Source organism: Miscanthus floridulus, chromosome 4 (genome assembly GCF_019320115.1).
Source record: "Miscanthus floridulus cultivar M001 chromosome 4, ASM1932011v1, whole genome shotgun sequence".
Lineage (NCBI taxonomy): Eukaryota > Viridiplantae > Streptophyta > Magnoliopsida > Poales > Poaceae > Miscanthus > Miscanthus floridulus.
This window is the reverse complement of record NC_089583.1, coordinates 117,761,480-117,777,045: the sequence shown is the minus strand read 5'-3', so window position 1 is coordinate 117,777,045 and position 15,566 is coordinate 117,761,480. Positions and strand designations below refer to the sequence as shown.

General features: G+C 46.4%; 2 protein-coding genes and 1 long non-coding RNA gene across 3 annotated transcripts; 1 reads left to right on the top strand and 2 right to left on the bottom strand.

Annotated features, from left to right (window-relative positions):
* Positions 1–1,654: 1,654 nt before the first annotated feature.
* On the top strand, positions 1,655–3,954 carry LOC136552830 (uncharacterized). The gene is made up of 4 exons (XR_010782885.1): positions 1,655–1,728; positions 2,359–2,421; positions 2,533–3,179; positions 3,648–3,954. It is a non-coding gene; the product is annotated as an uncharacterized lncRNA (long non-coding RNA).
* Positions 3,955–5,004: 1,050 nt separating this feature from the next.
* On the bottom strand, positions 5,005–6,332 carry LOC136550484 (probable carboxylesterase 18). Its single transcript, XM_066542066.1, has one exon. The coding sequence runs from the start codon at positions 6,155–6,157 to the stop codon at positions 5,108–5,110; it is 1,050 nt and encodes a 349-aa protein (XP_066398163.1). The 5' UTR covers positions 6,158–6,332; the 3' UTR covers positions 5,005–5,107.
* Positions 6,333–9,403: 3,071 nt separating this feature from the next.
* LOC136550483 (SWI/SNF complex component SNF12 homolog) lies at positions 9,404–11,459 on the bottom strand. Its single transcript, XM_066542065.1, has 2 exons — positions 9,798–11,459; positions 9,404–9,699 (listed from the first exon to the last, which is right to left on the bottom strand). The coding sequence occupies exons 1-2, from the start codon at positions 11,333–11,335 to the stop codon at positions 9,621–9,623; spliced, it is 1,617 nt and encodes a 538-aa protein (XP_066398162.1). The 5' UTR covers positions 11,336–11,459; the 3' UTR covers positions 9,404–9,620.
* Between the last annotated feature and the right edge of the window lie 4,107 nt (positions 11,460–15,566).

The window sequence follows — 15,566 nt, the reverse complement described above, 5'->3', positions numbered from 1 at the left end:
TCTCAAACATAGGTTATCTCAATAATTGATGCTTCAAAAAATAGATTGGTTAATATGAATCATTTAACATGTCGTTGTTACACACCTGGTTTCTAACTACTGCTGAATGTAAACTTTGTCAATGACATATGCTAACTTTTGTTCTTTCCAAGTGGCACAGAGCACTTCTATGCGTGAATTCCTTGATAGCTAACTACAATTCAGCCATAGATGGTATGATTTGACGCACCGAGGCCCAAGGGGGACGGTAGCAGGTTTGGTTGTTGGGGACCTTGCGGCGTCTCCCTCCCTCTCTTCCCGGACGCGGGCGACGGCGATTTACCCTTGCGGTGCACGCCACCGCGGTTGCCCTTCTCAGCGCCTCCCTCTCCGCTCGCCGGTTGCCAACGCCTTCTCTCTCTCCCTCTCTCCCCGTGCCGTGGCGCACCGCCTGGGACCCTGCGTTGCCCACGCATGGTAGACGTGCCCGGGACAGATGGCCCTCGATGGTGCCGCGATTGGGAAGGAGCAGTCTCAGGTGCTCCCGTTTCCTCTCGTTTTGTCATTTTGATTCTGTCTCTCTGATTTCTCCCTACATTGGCTTGGATTCCTAAACTTTTCCCTTCTTCGGCCTGTGATGAAAATTCCAGACCCATTGGTCAAGGATATGAACTAATGTTCGTTCGCTTGTGAGGTAGTAGGCATGCTCTGCTACTTATACTGTGCGATTTATGAGAGTAACCCAATTGTGACCATGCCTCGAAGCTCCAAGTTGATGAACAAATGATGATTGATATGTTTCTGAGGTCTCTCAAAATCCTGTCTTCATTAAGAAAAATTCTTATCTTTTTCATTGCGACAGATGGTGAGTGGTGGCCTCTCCACTACTTCCCACTCTGCTGATCTTTTGTTAGGTCATAAAATCTTTTTGTTTATATACTAAATGTAAGAGCTTCTGATGTTTGTTCTCTTGTAAGTTACTAGGTATGATCGGCTAATTATACTAAATGTAACAGCTTCTCATGACCAGTTATATCTCAATTGATGCTTATTTTTTACAATTTGTTGTCTTCAGTCTAGGTGTGCTTTGCTACCTATTCCAAGTATTTATATTGCAAAAAAAAAAAAAAATCAGCCTCAAGGGTAGTTGCAGTTTAGAGCTCCATGATACTTAGCTATAGTTCTGTCCTCCTTTTCCTTCTGTTTTTTATTTTGCTTGGTGTTTGAAAGGGTTCAGAATTGAAAGCAAAATAGTGTTATTTCGTTTTGCTGTAGTTCTGTCCCTAAAAGTTATGTAAAAATCGCTTGCTTGGAGCTAATGGTTTAGCCTCTCCTGTTCCCCAGAGTATCGTATGGAACTCAGACTGGATGGCAGGCCACCGAGTTTCACTTTGTTGCTTAAATTTTTTACCTCATTCCCATAGGGAAAATGATATTTTTTTTACATGGCACTCATGCATTAGAAAAAATTAACCATCACAGCTCAAGTCATGGTAACCTTGAATCTTTTGTTCTATTTTTTACCTCTACCAATCAATTCCTGAAGTACAAGCAAGGTACGGTATGATACTCTCCACCTAGCAGCAACTAATTTGATGATGGACATTGTTTTTTTAGATTCTTGATTGAGGGTAATGTGTTATCTGATCAATCTACAATTTGTAGATGGCAAGGACAGCCACATACAGCAGAACGTCCAATGTGAACGACAGGCAGCAGATGTATAACGAGGCAAGCATGGAAGGAAAGGTAGTTCGGTCGCAGTTCCTATGAATTAATCTTGCCAGTTCCTAATTTGCATTGTAGCTATCTTAGCTGCCTTCTGAATTTTACCTCTGGGAACTGCATTTTAATATTTTATCATATTCTTTAGAGGTAATAATGCAGGATCTTAACTATTGTATGCAATTTCCAAGCAGGTTGTAGCTAAGAATCCCTCTTTGCACCTACCATGGGTTCTTACAAATTCATGTTCTTGGTTAATTCACAGATAAAGCAAATCCTAAAACATATATGGATAAATTCCTACAAATACTGTGAACCGTCAGGAACATATTGTCCCAGTTTGATGTTTTTTTGGCGCATACCATGGATTCTTAGAAATTCATATATGTCAACATGTTATAGATGGTCATATTAGTGGACAAGTTACAAATTTCGTTTCTGGGATTTACTCAATTTCTATCGCTGTACATATGAATGTCGTTGTGTTATTTATTTACTCACAAAACCATTACCAAGGGTCTCGACCATCCATACACGTTATCCTGCATAGTCTCTCACTCTCCTAGGGGATAAGCTATGTGTACCTTGAATTCATTATTAAACATTCTGTTATCCATATCTAGGTATAGATTTACTGACCACTGAAATGGCCAGGTCGCTGCTACCGCACCACTTCTCTCCAGATTGGCTGCCTTTCAACCTTGTGAAGTAAATAAGGTGAAAGCAAAAACACATTGTTTTGCTATATATGGTAATACCATTTCCTGTTGCACCATATATAGGCACGTGTAACTATATCACAGATTACTGAAACTCAATCATTTTCAGGTGACAATTTCTTCAAAGGTGTGAGCTATGATATTATTGAGGTTGTATGTGTTGACCCCTTTTGTGCTTAAAAAAAGAAGCCACGAAGCGTAGAGGCAAACATGACTGCAAATCGATCCGAACTGTCTAAATTTGAGTCTTGAGTATCGGGAGATATGCAGTTCCCTTTAATATATTTTATTCATGCAGGTTCTCCATTTATAATAAAGCCATAATTCACTCTGTTATTTCATAAAAATTCCTCTGCACATGCATATGTATAATCATATTTACTGCATGTTTTTTCATGTGCACGTACAAAGGAAGAGAGTTTCATGACCTTCAAAACTGCATGTGTCTAATGGCTAGAACAACTCTTTAAATATCTTATGCTTCGTTTCGAGTTTGGTTCATCTATACGTTACACACAAATTCCTGTCAATTTTATAGATTTGGTATTTATTGTGCTGCCCTCAGGTTTATTTAGAATTGATAGTTTTTTTTTGTGATGGATGGTCCAACGGCCTAATTCGGATTTGCTCTGCAGAAAGTGCCGCATGCTCCATTTTATATGAGACTTGATCCAGAATGCTGATAATTGTGGACCAATGGCAGACTCATTGTTCGGAGCGATGGCTACAGAGCTTACTATGCTTGTCATCAAGCAGGTGGGCACAAAAAAATAAGCAATAATTCTTTGCATACTCTGTTGTTAAGGAAGTCTAATTGAACACTAAAAATATTCAGTGTAAGTCAAATTAGACAGTGCACATGCATGTCTCTGTTAGGTATTTTATTAGTTGGTATTCAAGGGAAATAAAGCTTGGTTATAGGTGCAGTGTGTGTTATGTTCTAAGCCATAGCAACCTTTCAAAGTTCAGACAATTATATGGTTACTTGAATCATTTAAAAATACTTTTGCCTGTGGCAGTTGGTCTGAGTAGAGAACACCATATAATTAGCAACCTATTTTTTAATGTTTCATTTGTACATAGTTGTTTGGTAACAGAAATGTTTTACATGAGTTGCTTATGCAGCGAAAAACATCCTTGGGTGTGAAGCTTCAAATTCCACCTTTGTACATAGCTGTATCAGGCTGATTTTGTCTAAAGATGTAGCCGTTTCTCTCTTTACAGATGGCCCAACGTGTGATGCTGAATGCTTTGACAAAGAATGAGGCTTCAAATTCCACCTTTGCGTTCTCAATCATGGGAAAAACCTGATTTTGCAAATTGCTAACTGATCACTTGCAAGCTGCTGCTGATTCATCGGCGAAGAGATACAAAGATCGATGCTCATTTTACTAGCTACTCATTGCTGCCTTATCATGATCATGATAGCAATCTATCTTTAGGGTACTCCGTTACGTTGACTTCTCTTTAATATTGATGCTTTTGTCGTCTAATGAACTATAGCATTAGTCTCTCTGGTGACCATTCCTTGATAAACATATTCATTTAAGTCAAATCTAAAGATATCAACATAACATATGCTTTCTTCTATACCTGCCACGCTCTCTCGCCCACGCGCGCGAAGGCGCGCGCTTTCTACTAGTATATCTCTATTTGGAACTGCATGCAAACTCTCCTGGGCTTCAGTCCCTTGGTTGCTTGCTTCATAGATGTTCCTTCGGTCGTTCATACAATGTTAGTTTTATGTGAAATCAATACCCGAAGTTTAACTTTAAAATACCTCTGTTTCTGCAGACTTTACACCTTATGCGATATGCAATGCAAACTCTTCTTGATATGTATAGCCGGCTTCGGTATTTCTCAACGACTAATGCTAAATGATACTCGAGTGTTCCTCTCTCAACACTCTGGATTTCTTTTCCTCTCATTCATCTCCATCTCCGGCCTCTCCCTCTTTTGCCCCCCAACTCTGGTGGGCTTAGACAGGGTTCAGGGGAGGCAGGGTGGGAGGGCGGCGTTAGGGTTCCGGTGGCCGGATCAGGTCGTGGCGAGGGTGCCCATATGGCCATGACGACGGCCAGAACGTCGGTTGGAGGAAGAAGGGCGTACCTAATGCAGAGAGCTTCTGCTCTGGGCGGGGTTTGGGAAGGGTGTCAGTGGCAAGCCTTACCCTCGCCTGTGCAATGCGAGGAGACTGCGACTCGAACCCGGGACCTTCCGGTCACAGACGGTAAGACTCTACTGCTTGCACTAGCACCGGGACCTTCTGGCCGGGTCGGTTGGAGGAAGAAGACGGTGAAAAAAAAAAGGTGTCGGAAGAGCGTGAAATGCTCTAGTGCTACCTAGATCGTTGCTGTCTCAACTTGCAGATTCGCTTGCGCCCTGCGTTTGCAATGCGCGTATAGTGGTTCGCATGCAATGCAACGAGATGCTGCCTGCCGAGTTATTTCACTTGTGAAGGTCTGCTCAATGGAATGGAAACACTCGGCGTACGACACGGTTCATATTTCAGGAAATGTGGCATGACAAGAGCTAGCTCAATTGCTCGTTTTTATTGAGAAAGTAGAGAGTGAACGGAAACACAGCAAAATAATGTACGGCGAAGTACCGAGTGTGGGTTCAGTTGTGCACTAGTTTTACATCAAATTCCACTGAAACCGTGCCTGCCATAATTCTATAGACTACTAGACGGCACGCTTGGTGTTGGTGGAGCTATGCTCTTGGACGAACAGATTCATCTCCTCCACGAACTTGCCGGAGTCGGCGAGCTCCGGGAACGCGTGGAAGCCGTGGACAGCGTCGGGGTACTCGACCACCCGCACCGGCTTCCCCTTCCCGCGCAGCGCCTCCACGTACCTGGCCTGCCAGTCCTTGAGCAGGTCGAAGCCGCCGACCACCACCATCGCGGGCGGGAACGCGTCGGCGAGCTCGATGCCCTCGCCGCACACGCGCGCGGCCTCGTGGTCCCGCGTGGCGCCCTCCGGCAAGAACTCCCTCCAGTAGTGGTCGGTCCCCGCCACCGACAGCGCGGACACCCCGTCCAGCGCCACCTCGGCCGCCGTCCGCTCCTCCCCGCCAAAGAACGGCTGGATCAGGACAGCGCCGGCGATGCGGAGTTTCGCGGGCAATGACGCGGACGCGGACGCTGCCGCCCAGCGCTGCGACACGTGGTGCGTGATGTTGCCGCCCGCGCTGTCGCCCGCGAGGAAGCAGCTGGAGAGGTCGACGGGGACGTGGGCCGCCGGCAGGGAGTCGGCATTGGCGTCGAGGTAGCGGAGCGCCGTGACGCCGTCGTCGTACGCCGCGGGGAACCGGTGCTCGGGTGCCAGGCGGTAGTTGACGGACACGACGACGGCGCGGAGGTCGCGGCAGAGCCGACGGCAGAAGGCATCGTAGGGGCGAGACGCCGCGGAGAAGAGCACAAACCCGCCGCCGTGGAAGTAGACGACGACGGGAACGGGGGCCGGCTCGGCGTCCGTGTTCGCGTCCGCGGCGGGCGAGGGGGAGAAGACGCGCGCCCACAGGCCGCGGGAGGCGTCGATAGTGACATCGGCGGAGCGCACCCCCGAGGCGTCCGGGCGGGACGTGGCGCCAGACTTGAGGTCGCCGAGGGAGAAGAGGAGGTGCCGGACGCTGCCGTCCCGGCGGTGCGCTAGCGCGAGCGCGGCTAGCTGGATGCGCACCGTCCACGGCAGGGACATCGTCCGGCGGGCGTGGTCGTCGGAGCCTCCCATTTCTGGCAGTCTGTTAGGATACACCAGCACTCCACCTCACTGCCAGTCTACCACAGTATTTAGTACCGAAGCAATGTCAAACAAGGCCTACACGGAACGGAGATAACTAGGTGCAGACGCAGACTGCCGTTGCCAACTAGCAATGGTTTTATGTGTTTGTTGCATGTGGTCGATGCCGCCTATGCACATGATCAGTGGTTAATTAACCAAGATGTTATAGAAGTATACGAGTAGGACAACTGCGACATGACAAAAGCAAGTTTTTTTTTTGGGCTCCGGTGAGAAGGTATGAAATTCGCCATGTTCGTTTGAGCTTGTTTGGCTGATAAGCCATGACTGAAAGTACTGTTGACTGATTTGGTGCGAGATAAAAATACCGTTAGTTGGCTGAAAAAGTACGACTTATAAGCCAAACAAACCCAAACGAACAAAGCAAATGTCAACAACTAGAATAATTGTTTTTTACAGAACTGCTAGATATCAAAATATCTACTTTTTTTTTTGAAATTGTTACATATACTTATTAAATACATGTATAGAATGTGAGGGCACTTTGTTACACCACTGAGATAGTGAGATCATACATATCGTCGTCCACACAATCACACAGGCTAAATCTCATGTTATTGCAGATGAAAAGTAAACGTGACCACGGCGGCTAAATCTCATGTTATTGCAGATGAAAAGTAAACGTGACCACGGCAGAGTCGACAGGGACGGATACACTGGGGTGCAAATTAAGTAATTTTGCCAACTTGCATTGTTTTATGCTTTTGATTAAGTAACTTTGCCAACTTGCATTGGTTTTTATGCTTGCCTTGGATGCCGACTGCATGATCCATCCTCGGTGTGGACACCATCTAATTTTGAACGGAAGAATAGAATTTTAAGAAACCATGCATAATGATATGCAGGGCTAGGGAGAGAACATATACAATGAGCATAGTAGTTGTGTGCCCGACAACATTTTGAACTTAAGAGAAACACAATTATGGTAATCAGTTAAGTAGTTGACAGCATGAAAGAAGTGAGTTTTCAAGGCTATCAAATGGTCATTACGACAACAGGTCAATTTGAGGAGATATGTACTATGCTTAACAGAGTTAATTGGCGTTTCAAGGAAATGATTATGGGGTAATTTGCTGGATTAATCTACTTCCTGAAGTTGCTGACTTATGTATTCTAGTACTAGTGTTGTCCACAGTTCCAAGATTTGTCTGAAGTCCAAGTTAATTAGCAGAAGTCAACGTCAAGATTTCACCTCCCCTTCTACATAAGTTATTTTAGCAACCCAAGATTCTGGACGAGCAGCATGTAAACACAATAAAGATATTTCTAAGTTGGTGGTGCGTGTGCCAAGTGGTGATGCCTGAAATAGGTCTGACTCCCATCAATATATGTGACTTGACCAACCAAATAATCCGTAAATGAACCAGCATTCTTCTATTTCCTGTTTAATTAATGCTTCTTACATGAGTGTCGCATGCTCCCATCCCCAACACCACTTACAATTACAACACATACTTTAATGCACTTTCAAGTTTGAACATGGTCCATGTTTTGCATAGGCTGGGACTGTGGTGCAGTTGTTTGTCATTGTCTCAACAGGCTACATAACAATGCAGAACGACCAGTCCAGAAGAGTGTACATTCCAAATTTCCAATGTTAGTGCAAAATCAATACCATCATTAGAATCGTAATGGTTAAGTAATAGAAGTGATGCAGTTGATAAAACTTCACAAGAAAGGATAATTGAAAACCAAGACTAAAAATCAGAGCGGACATTTTCTCTTGAATAAATCAGAGTGGACATGAAGAACATGTATTGGAGCAAATTATTAGACCAACACCGGTGGTCCACCTGAGGATTAATAAGAACCAAGGAATCGTGCTGGTGAATGTAACAAGGAATCAAGGAGTGTAAACAAGCCAAGGGCTTAAACCAGCTTGGCTTGAATTGAGAGCAAAACAAATTTGCTTCTAGTCCCAAGCAGGATGGGCTAGGATTCTACTTGAGAGCAGAGCACTAACAAACTTAGAGCTTGAGCTCAGATAAACTAAACCTGAATTGGTATGTGGTTGGCTTGACCGAACTTAGCTACAGGTCAAAATAAATATAAAAGCTTCCCCTGAAAAGCTAAACTTTATCCGAAACCACTTGAATCAAGTATATACATGGCCGATTTACCATAATCAATACTACTATTATCAACAACAACAACAACAGCAAAGCCTTTAAGTCCCAAACAAGTTGGGGTAGGCTAGAGTTGAAACCCAGTAGAAGCAATCAAGGTTCAGGCACGTGAATAGCTGTCTTCCAAGCACTCCTATCTAAGGCTAAGTCTTTGGGTATATTCCATCCTTTCAAGTCTCCTTTTATTGCCTCTACCCAAGTCAACTTCGGTCTTCCTCTGCCTCTCTTCACGTTACTATCCTGGCCTAGGATTCCACTACGCACCGGTGCCTCAGGAGGTCTCCGTTGCTAATACCACCCTGCTTTTTTTAGCCTGCTCTATTGGATTTCATCCCTAACCTACCCTAACTTGCTTGGGAATAAAACTTCCGCTGTTGTTGTATCAGTACTTTAGTACATATGTATGCATTGTCGCATTCAAACCAAAGGTTCAATATGAACACAAAAAAGCTTATCGTGCTAATGTTACTTTTTTTTAAAGAACTAAGGGTAGGGTAGGCAGAGAAGACAAACTAAAACAGAAAGCATCACCATTGTGTTCAACTGAGGTTACACCATGAAAAGAAACCTTGTAGTGGAAGATAGTAACTGTAATATAATCCAGATGAAGAGGATTTTGTACCTGCTTTCATCAATGGACACGGTCTGTTTGGCAGGTAATGAGATGTTGTCTGGATAACATTATTGGTTTGAATCTTAGCAGGTGCATCAGTATCATCAGATATGTTGAAAGATTATTCTTCATCCTGCCCACTGCAGACACAATCTAAAAAGTAATTGTAAATGTCATGCTTTGAAATGTTGCATCAGAATGCGATTGTTTATTAACATAATGCGTAGACCAGGTCATCATAGAACTACTATCTGAAAACAAAAGGTTCTTAAAGAAAAGAGTAATATGGCTTATAAGAAGATCCTGGAATAGATAGAAAATGTCCTTGACAAAAGGCAACCACACCTCAAAGCTTCTTCCAGCTCAAGGAATCAAAGAAAAGCTAGACTGTCATACTCCTGCATTCCAGTTTTTTTGTAATGTGATTTAGGCTTACTATTTTCAGGGCCACACCAAACAACACTATGGTTCAGTTCAGCACTTGGCATTGTACTTCCACAATAGTTAGACAATATAGAACACAACATACAACGACTAGCCTGAACATCCTTTCACAACACTGAACAAATCTCTTCGCTAATACGTCTGAATTTTACTAGCAATACAGAACAGATAATTTGTTTCTACACCAACAGCACTAGGAGAAATCCACGCCTCAAGAACCACCAGCACCACCACCTGGGCCCTCATTAGCCGGTTTGCGGTTCAAGTATCTTATAACGGCGTCTTCAACCCTATTTAATTGTGGCACAAAAGTGATCTCATCAGCACATGGATCCATATAGTATAATGCTCAAGTAAGAAAAAAACAATGGTCAGCTAGAGAGCATACCATGGTTGGTTATAGAAGTCAGCACGTCTTTCCTTCTCAATGTTCCTATTCGCCTCGCCGGCGACCAGCTTTAAATCTTTGCTCTGGGAAGCTATCAGTGCATTGATGAACTCCATTGGGGACTGGCTGAAACCCAGGAAGAATGCCCTCCTCCTGCGGTGCTCATGGATCTTCTTGATCGAAGCAGATATCACCTCGTCGCAGGCCTCAATGTCCTTGTGCTTCTCTGTGTTGGCAAGGAACGCCATCATCTCTTTCTGCAGCGGGAAGGGAACATCCACCAGCACATCATAGCAAGCACTGCTATGCGCTCCATTCCCTGACAGCTTAATCTTGTGCTCCAAGTTGATGGGTGGTGGGGCAGACAGATGCTGCGATATCTTCTGTGACAGCATTGCAAACTTGAGCTTGTCCTCCCCAAACACCTTCTTCAATTGAGGGTCACACATGAAGAAGGAAGGATCATTTGGGTTCTGAAGCTTCTTTGCCTTAATATACTGCCAGAGGGCAGCAATCACTCGTGCACGAGTGTCCACCTCCACCCCAAGCACCTCCATAAGCGGCTGTGACAGCTTGAACTTCTCAGGGTTGTAATTCATCTCCAGCCGGATGTTTGCAACAAACTCCTTATCCCCTTTCCTCTTTACCTCAAACCCTTCCTGCTGGGCAGCTGTTCGTGCATTCTCCCAGATGATGAGCGGATTCTCTGGGTACAGAGACGGGTCCAGCGCTATCGTCACCCTCTTGAAGAATTGGGAGAACTTGGGGTACACTGGGTTGTGCTTGGGCACAACACTGGCAGGATCCAGCTCGGCGCCATCCTCCAGCACTCGACCAATGATCTTGAGCGACCAGGTTGGCGGATCGGCATTCTTGGGTGGTGGGATGGTGCGCGGCCCCTGGTTGGCAAAGGTGTTGAAGATATAGATGCGGAGCGTGCGCTGGAGCGAGGGCGGCGTCTTGAGCGCCTCCTGGATGTCTACCTTCTTCCGCGCAAGCGCGGCGTCCACGCGGGCCTCGAACTCGAGCAGCTGCGTGTAGAGCGCGGATTCTGGGAGCAGCGCGGCGACGCGGTCAGGGAGCTGCTTCTCGGGGAGCTTGCGCTTCTTGTTGCGCCGCGCGGCGGGGGTGAGGTCGACGCCCCCGGAGTTGGCCACGGCCGCCGCCGCGGCAGCAGCCTTGTACGCGGCGGCTGCCGCAGCCGCCGAGGCTGCCGCGGCCGACGAGGTAGAGGCCGTAGAGCCGGGGGCCGGGGGCCGGACGGGGGGCTTCTGCGGGGGCCGCTTGGCCGAGCCTGCGGTGGCGGCCATGAGCGGAGTCTGGGGCGAGGACGAAGCGCCCATGTGGATCTGGAAGGCGGGGTTGTGGGTGGGCGGCGTGTGGAAGAGGCCCTGGAAGGGGGAGCCGGCGAGGGAGGGAGGGCGGAGGTGGGTCATGGGCGTTGCCGGTGAGCCGCCCGGTTGAGGCTGCTGCTGCGGATGCGGTGGGCGCGGCTGGGTGGGGGCGCCGGTCGGGTTAGGGTTGCCGCCGGAGGCCATGGCGGCGACGGTTTCGCCGGTAAGGGCGGCGAGATCGGATCTCGGTGGAGAGGGGATTGGGGGAGCTAGCTAGGGTTTGGAGGGGAGAGAGGTTGGCGACTGACGGCGATTCGGGGAGGATTGTGGATGGAGAGATAGTTGGGCCTTCCGTGGGCCGGGCTTTTTTAAGGTTTTTTTTTTTTGAACGAGGTCACCACAATTCTTCAAATTTAGAAAAACGCCGTTACAATTCATGCGCCATTATAATTTCGTCAATCTCATTCATATCATTTTGTATGCTGAAGCGGGTAAGGACCCACGCACGTCAACTCCGCACCTCCTTCGTCAGACAGAGCCTGCTCGCCTGCGGACGCCTCACCGTGCTCTGGACCTCCGCTTCACCTTGGCGGCGTCGGCGCTGCTCCGCCGTTGCCGCGGACGCCACGCCCCTTCGCCGCTACTACGCCATCAGCTGGTGCCGCTGCTGCCGCCCTCCTCGTCCTCGTCCTTGTCCATCCACGACATCCCCCGCAGCGTGGCCGCCATCGCCGACATGTCCTCGGGGGTCATAGAAGACATCATCCTCGAGCTTGAGCCGGTCGCCCCACTAGAGCTCGTGCACGTCGGCTCGCGCGACGCTCAGCCCGTTCGTACCCGCGTTGGCCCTGAGCCCCGGCAGCAGTGCGGCGACGTCCATGAGCACGCAGCGCGCGGCGCCGAGGCAGGCCACGGCCGCGACGCTCGGGAGTCCGTGACAAAGGGGAGGAGTCCCACAGCCAGGAGCCGATGAGGACGCGGCTGGTGGCCGGGTCGCTCGTGCCATCACACTCTACCACGGCCAGCGTGTGCCTAGCTACGGCTACGTGTAGGACCATCCCCACGCGCGCTGGCTGCCTACGTGCGTTCCGCCCGTCTTATCTGGTTGCCGCCAGAGGCTCTGCTCGAGTTGAGGTCACTAGCCAACGGCGAGGCAAGCGTGGCGCGACTCTCCGACTTCTTCGATGCGGCGGCAGGGTCCGACGTGGGAGGTATCCTGGTAGTGGGGGCCACAACGGCATGCGCGGCTTGCACAGTCAACGGACGCGACAAGCGAATGTTAAACCACAAGCAGGATCTCTAGGCATAGAACTAGCATGTCTACTTGCTATTGAATAAAACCATGAGTACTAGAACATCTACTAGTTTAATAACAGTAGATAGAATGAGTTGTCGAGCCTGACACTGCAGAGAGAGATGGTCCTGAAGCCACCATATCGTTCGTCAGTGAAGTCTGCGCACGGGCAGTGATGTTTGGAGAAGAGGACGATGAAGTCGTCGACGTCGATGGAGCAGGGCGGCACGGCTGGTGGCTTCCCGTTACTGGCTACGTCCCTCTCTGATCGGGTTAAGGTTTAGGTTTCGGTGGGGACCTCGACTTAGGTGAACCTCGTACTCAGAGCCGCTGGCCCCCACCTCTATTTATTGCGTAGTATGACAGAGGCCCTCTAGCCATAGTAGGTTGGGCGCCCCCGATCAGGGCACGGATCAAAGGCCCAACTAGGTCGTTGGGCCTAGTTTGGGATTAGAGATCAATCTAACAATCTCCCCCTTGATCTCCTACCATCTTTCAATTTCATATCATTTACTTTTATTCATTCCATTATAGATTAGCGCATAGAGTATGTTTCATCATCACGGTCAATTACCGATAGATTTAACAACTATAACACACCAGTCTGTTCTGAAATAGATACTTAACTTTGGGCCTTCTTTTGTCCAGAAATTATAGGCTTTTCCTTAAACCCATGTTGGCTATATGTTCTCTAAACATGTTGGGAAGTAAGCCTTTTATAAGTGGATCCGCGAGCATCTTTTCGGTACTTATATGCTCAAGACTTATAATATGATCCCGGACTTTATCTTTCATAACATAATACTTTATGTCAATGTGTTTGGTAGCACCACTTGACTTATTGTTGTGAGCATACTGTACTGCCAGATTATTATCGCGGTATAACTTAAGTGGTCTATAGATGTCGTCAACCACCTTCAAACTAGGTATGAACTTCTTTAGCTAGTCCACCTGCCCCGTTGTCTCATGACACGCTACAAACTCGGCATATATTATGGACGATGTAGTGACAGTTTGCTTTGAGCTTTTCCATAAAATAGCTCCCCCTACCAGAGTGAATACATATCTAGACGTGGATTTTCTATCATCTCCCACACAATCAGAATCTGAATATCCCACTATATGGAGTGAATCTGATCTTCTATACGTCATCATAAGGCTTTTCGTTCCTTGCAAATAACGTAAGACTTTCTTTACTAATTTCCAGTGTTCTGTTTTAGGATTGCTCTAAAATCTGCCAAGTAACCCGGTAACAAATGCCAAGTCAGGGCGCGTACATACTTGAGCATATTGCAAGCTTCCGATAGCTGAAGCATATGGAACCATTTTTATCTGATCGATCTCATACTGATTCCTAGGGCATTGAAAATCCCCATATCTGTCGTCCTTGACTATAGGAGCAGGTGAGGGACTATATTTGTGCATATTGAATTTCTTTAAGATCTTTTCTATGTATACCTTTTGTGACAGTCCTAATACCCTTTTACTTCTATCTCGGTGAATCTTGATCCCTAGAACGAACGAAGCTTCACCAAGATCTTTCATATCAAATTTTGAGGACAAAAACTTCTTTGTCTCCGGTAGTAGACTGACATCACTACTAGCAAGTAAGATATCATCCACATACAGGACAAGGAAGATAAACTTTTCATTCTTAAACTTTGCATAGACATAATTGTCCTCTACATTCTCTTTAAACCTAAAATTCCTTATTGTCCGATCAAACTTCAAGTACCACTGTCTTGAAGCTTGTTTTAATCCATAAATGGATTTCTTTAGGCGGCATCCCATTCGTTCTTTTCCTTCTATGACAAAACCTTTCGATTGTGCCATATAAATATTTTCCTCCAAGTCCCCGTTGAGAAATGATGTTTTTATATCCATCTAATGTAATTCTAAATCGTAATGTGCCACTAATACCATTATGATTCTGAAGGAATCCTTATATGAGACTGGAGAAAAGGTCTCATTGTAATCAATCCCTTCTCTTTGCGTAAAGCCTTTTGCCACAAGTCGTGCTTTATCTCTCTCTATATTCCCTTGAGAGTCAAGTTTTATTTTGTAGACCCATTTATAGCCTGCTGTTTTGTCTCCTTTAGAAATTATTTCCAAGTCCCAAACTTTATTGGCATTCATAGATTTTATTTCATCTTCCATGGCCTCAAGCCACTTTGATGAATGATCACTTCTCATGCCTTCTTCAAATGAGGTGGGATCATCCTCCATTTGAAATTCCTCAGTATTGCATACTTCATAGTCAGTAGGAATAGCTAATTTTCTACTCTTTGAGACCTTCTAGGGGCCTCCACATTTAGCATATCTTCTATTTGAGGCTGTTGTTGCTCTCATGTGTGGCAATAGGTTCTACAGGATCCTGAAGAACATGTTCCTCATCGTCATTCATTTTTGTCACAGGTGGAATAACAATAGGTGCTGGCACCATAGTATCTTGCACTATCGGTGCAGCACCAGTAGATAGTGAGAAAAATGGCTCATGAATCATCGAAGTGGGCGCATACACCCGCTTCTCTTCAAGGTCAATTTCTCGAGCTACCATGCTCCCCCTCATCATTTCATCCTCTAGGAAGACAGCGTGTCTTGTTTCCATAAACTTTGTATGTCTGTCTAGACAGTAGAAATGGAAACATTTTGACTTTTCTGGGTAGCCAATGAAATGGCAACTCACTGTTTTGGAATCTAGCTTCCCAATGTTCGAGTTAAATACTTTAGCCTCAGTAGGGCTCTCCCACACACACAAGTGGTTTAGTGAGGCTACTCTTCCTGTCCACAACTCATACGGTGTTTTGGGCACCGATTTACTTGGTACTCTATCGAGAATATGAATGGTGATTTTTAACGCCTCCATCCATAGGCTCAATGGTAAGGTGGAGTAACTTGTCATACTGCGCACCATATCCATCAGGGTACGATTGTATCTTTCAGCTACTCCATTCTGTTGAGGTTCGCCCGGTGTTGAATACTGGGCAACTATGCCATTCTCCTATAAAAACCTTGCAAAAGGTCCAGGAACTTGGCCATATGGGGTATGCCGACCGTAGTACTCTCCTCCATGGTCGGACCTGACTATCTTAATCTTTAAATTGTGTTGGTTTTCAACTTCTGCCTTAAATATCTTAAATT

Bases quoted from the DNA above. Each gene is read 5' to 3' on its own strand.
- LOC136550484 (XM_066542066.1), bottom strand. From the start codon at position 6,157: ATGGGAGGCTCCGACGACCACGCCCGCCGGACGATGTCCCTGCCGTGG.
- LOC136550483 (XM_066542065.1), bottom strand. From the start codon at position 11,335: ATGGCCTCCGGCGGCAACCCTAACCCGACCGGCGCCCCCACCCAGCCG. The intron at 9,700-9,797 runs GTATGCTCTCTA...ACAATTAAATAG, and splicing joins GACTTCTATAACCAACCATG to GGTTGAAGACGCCGTTATAA.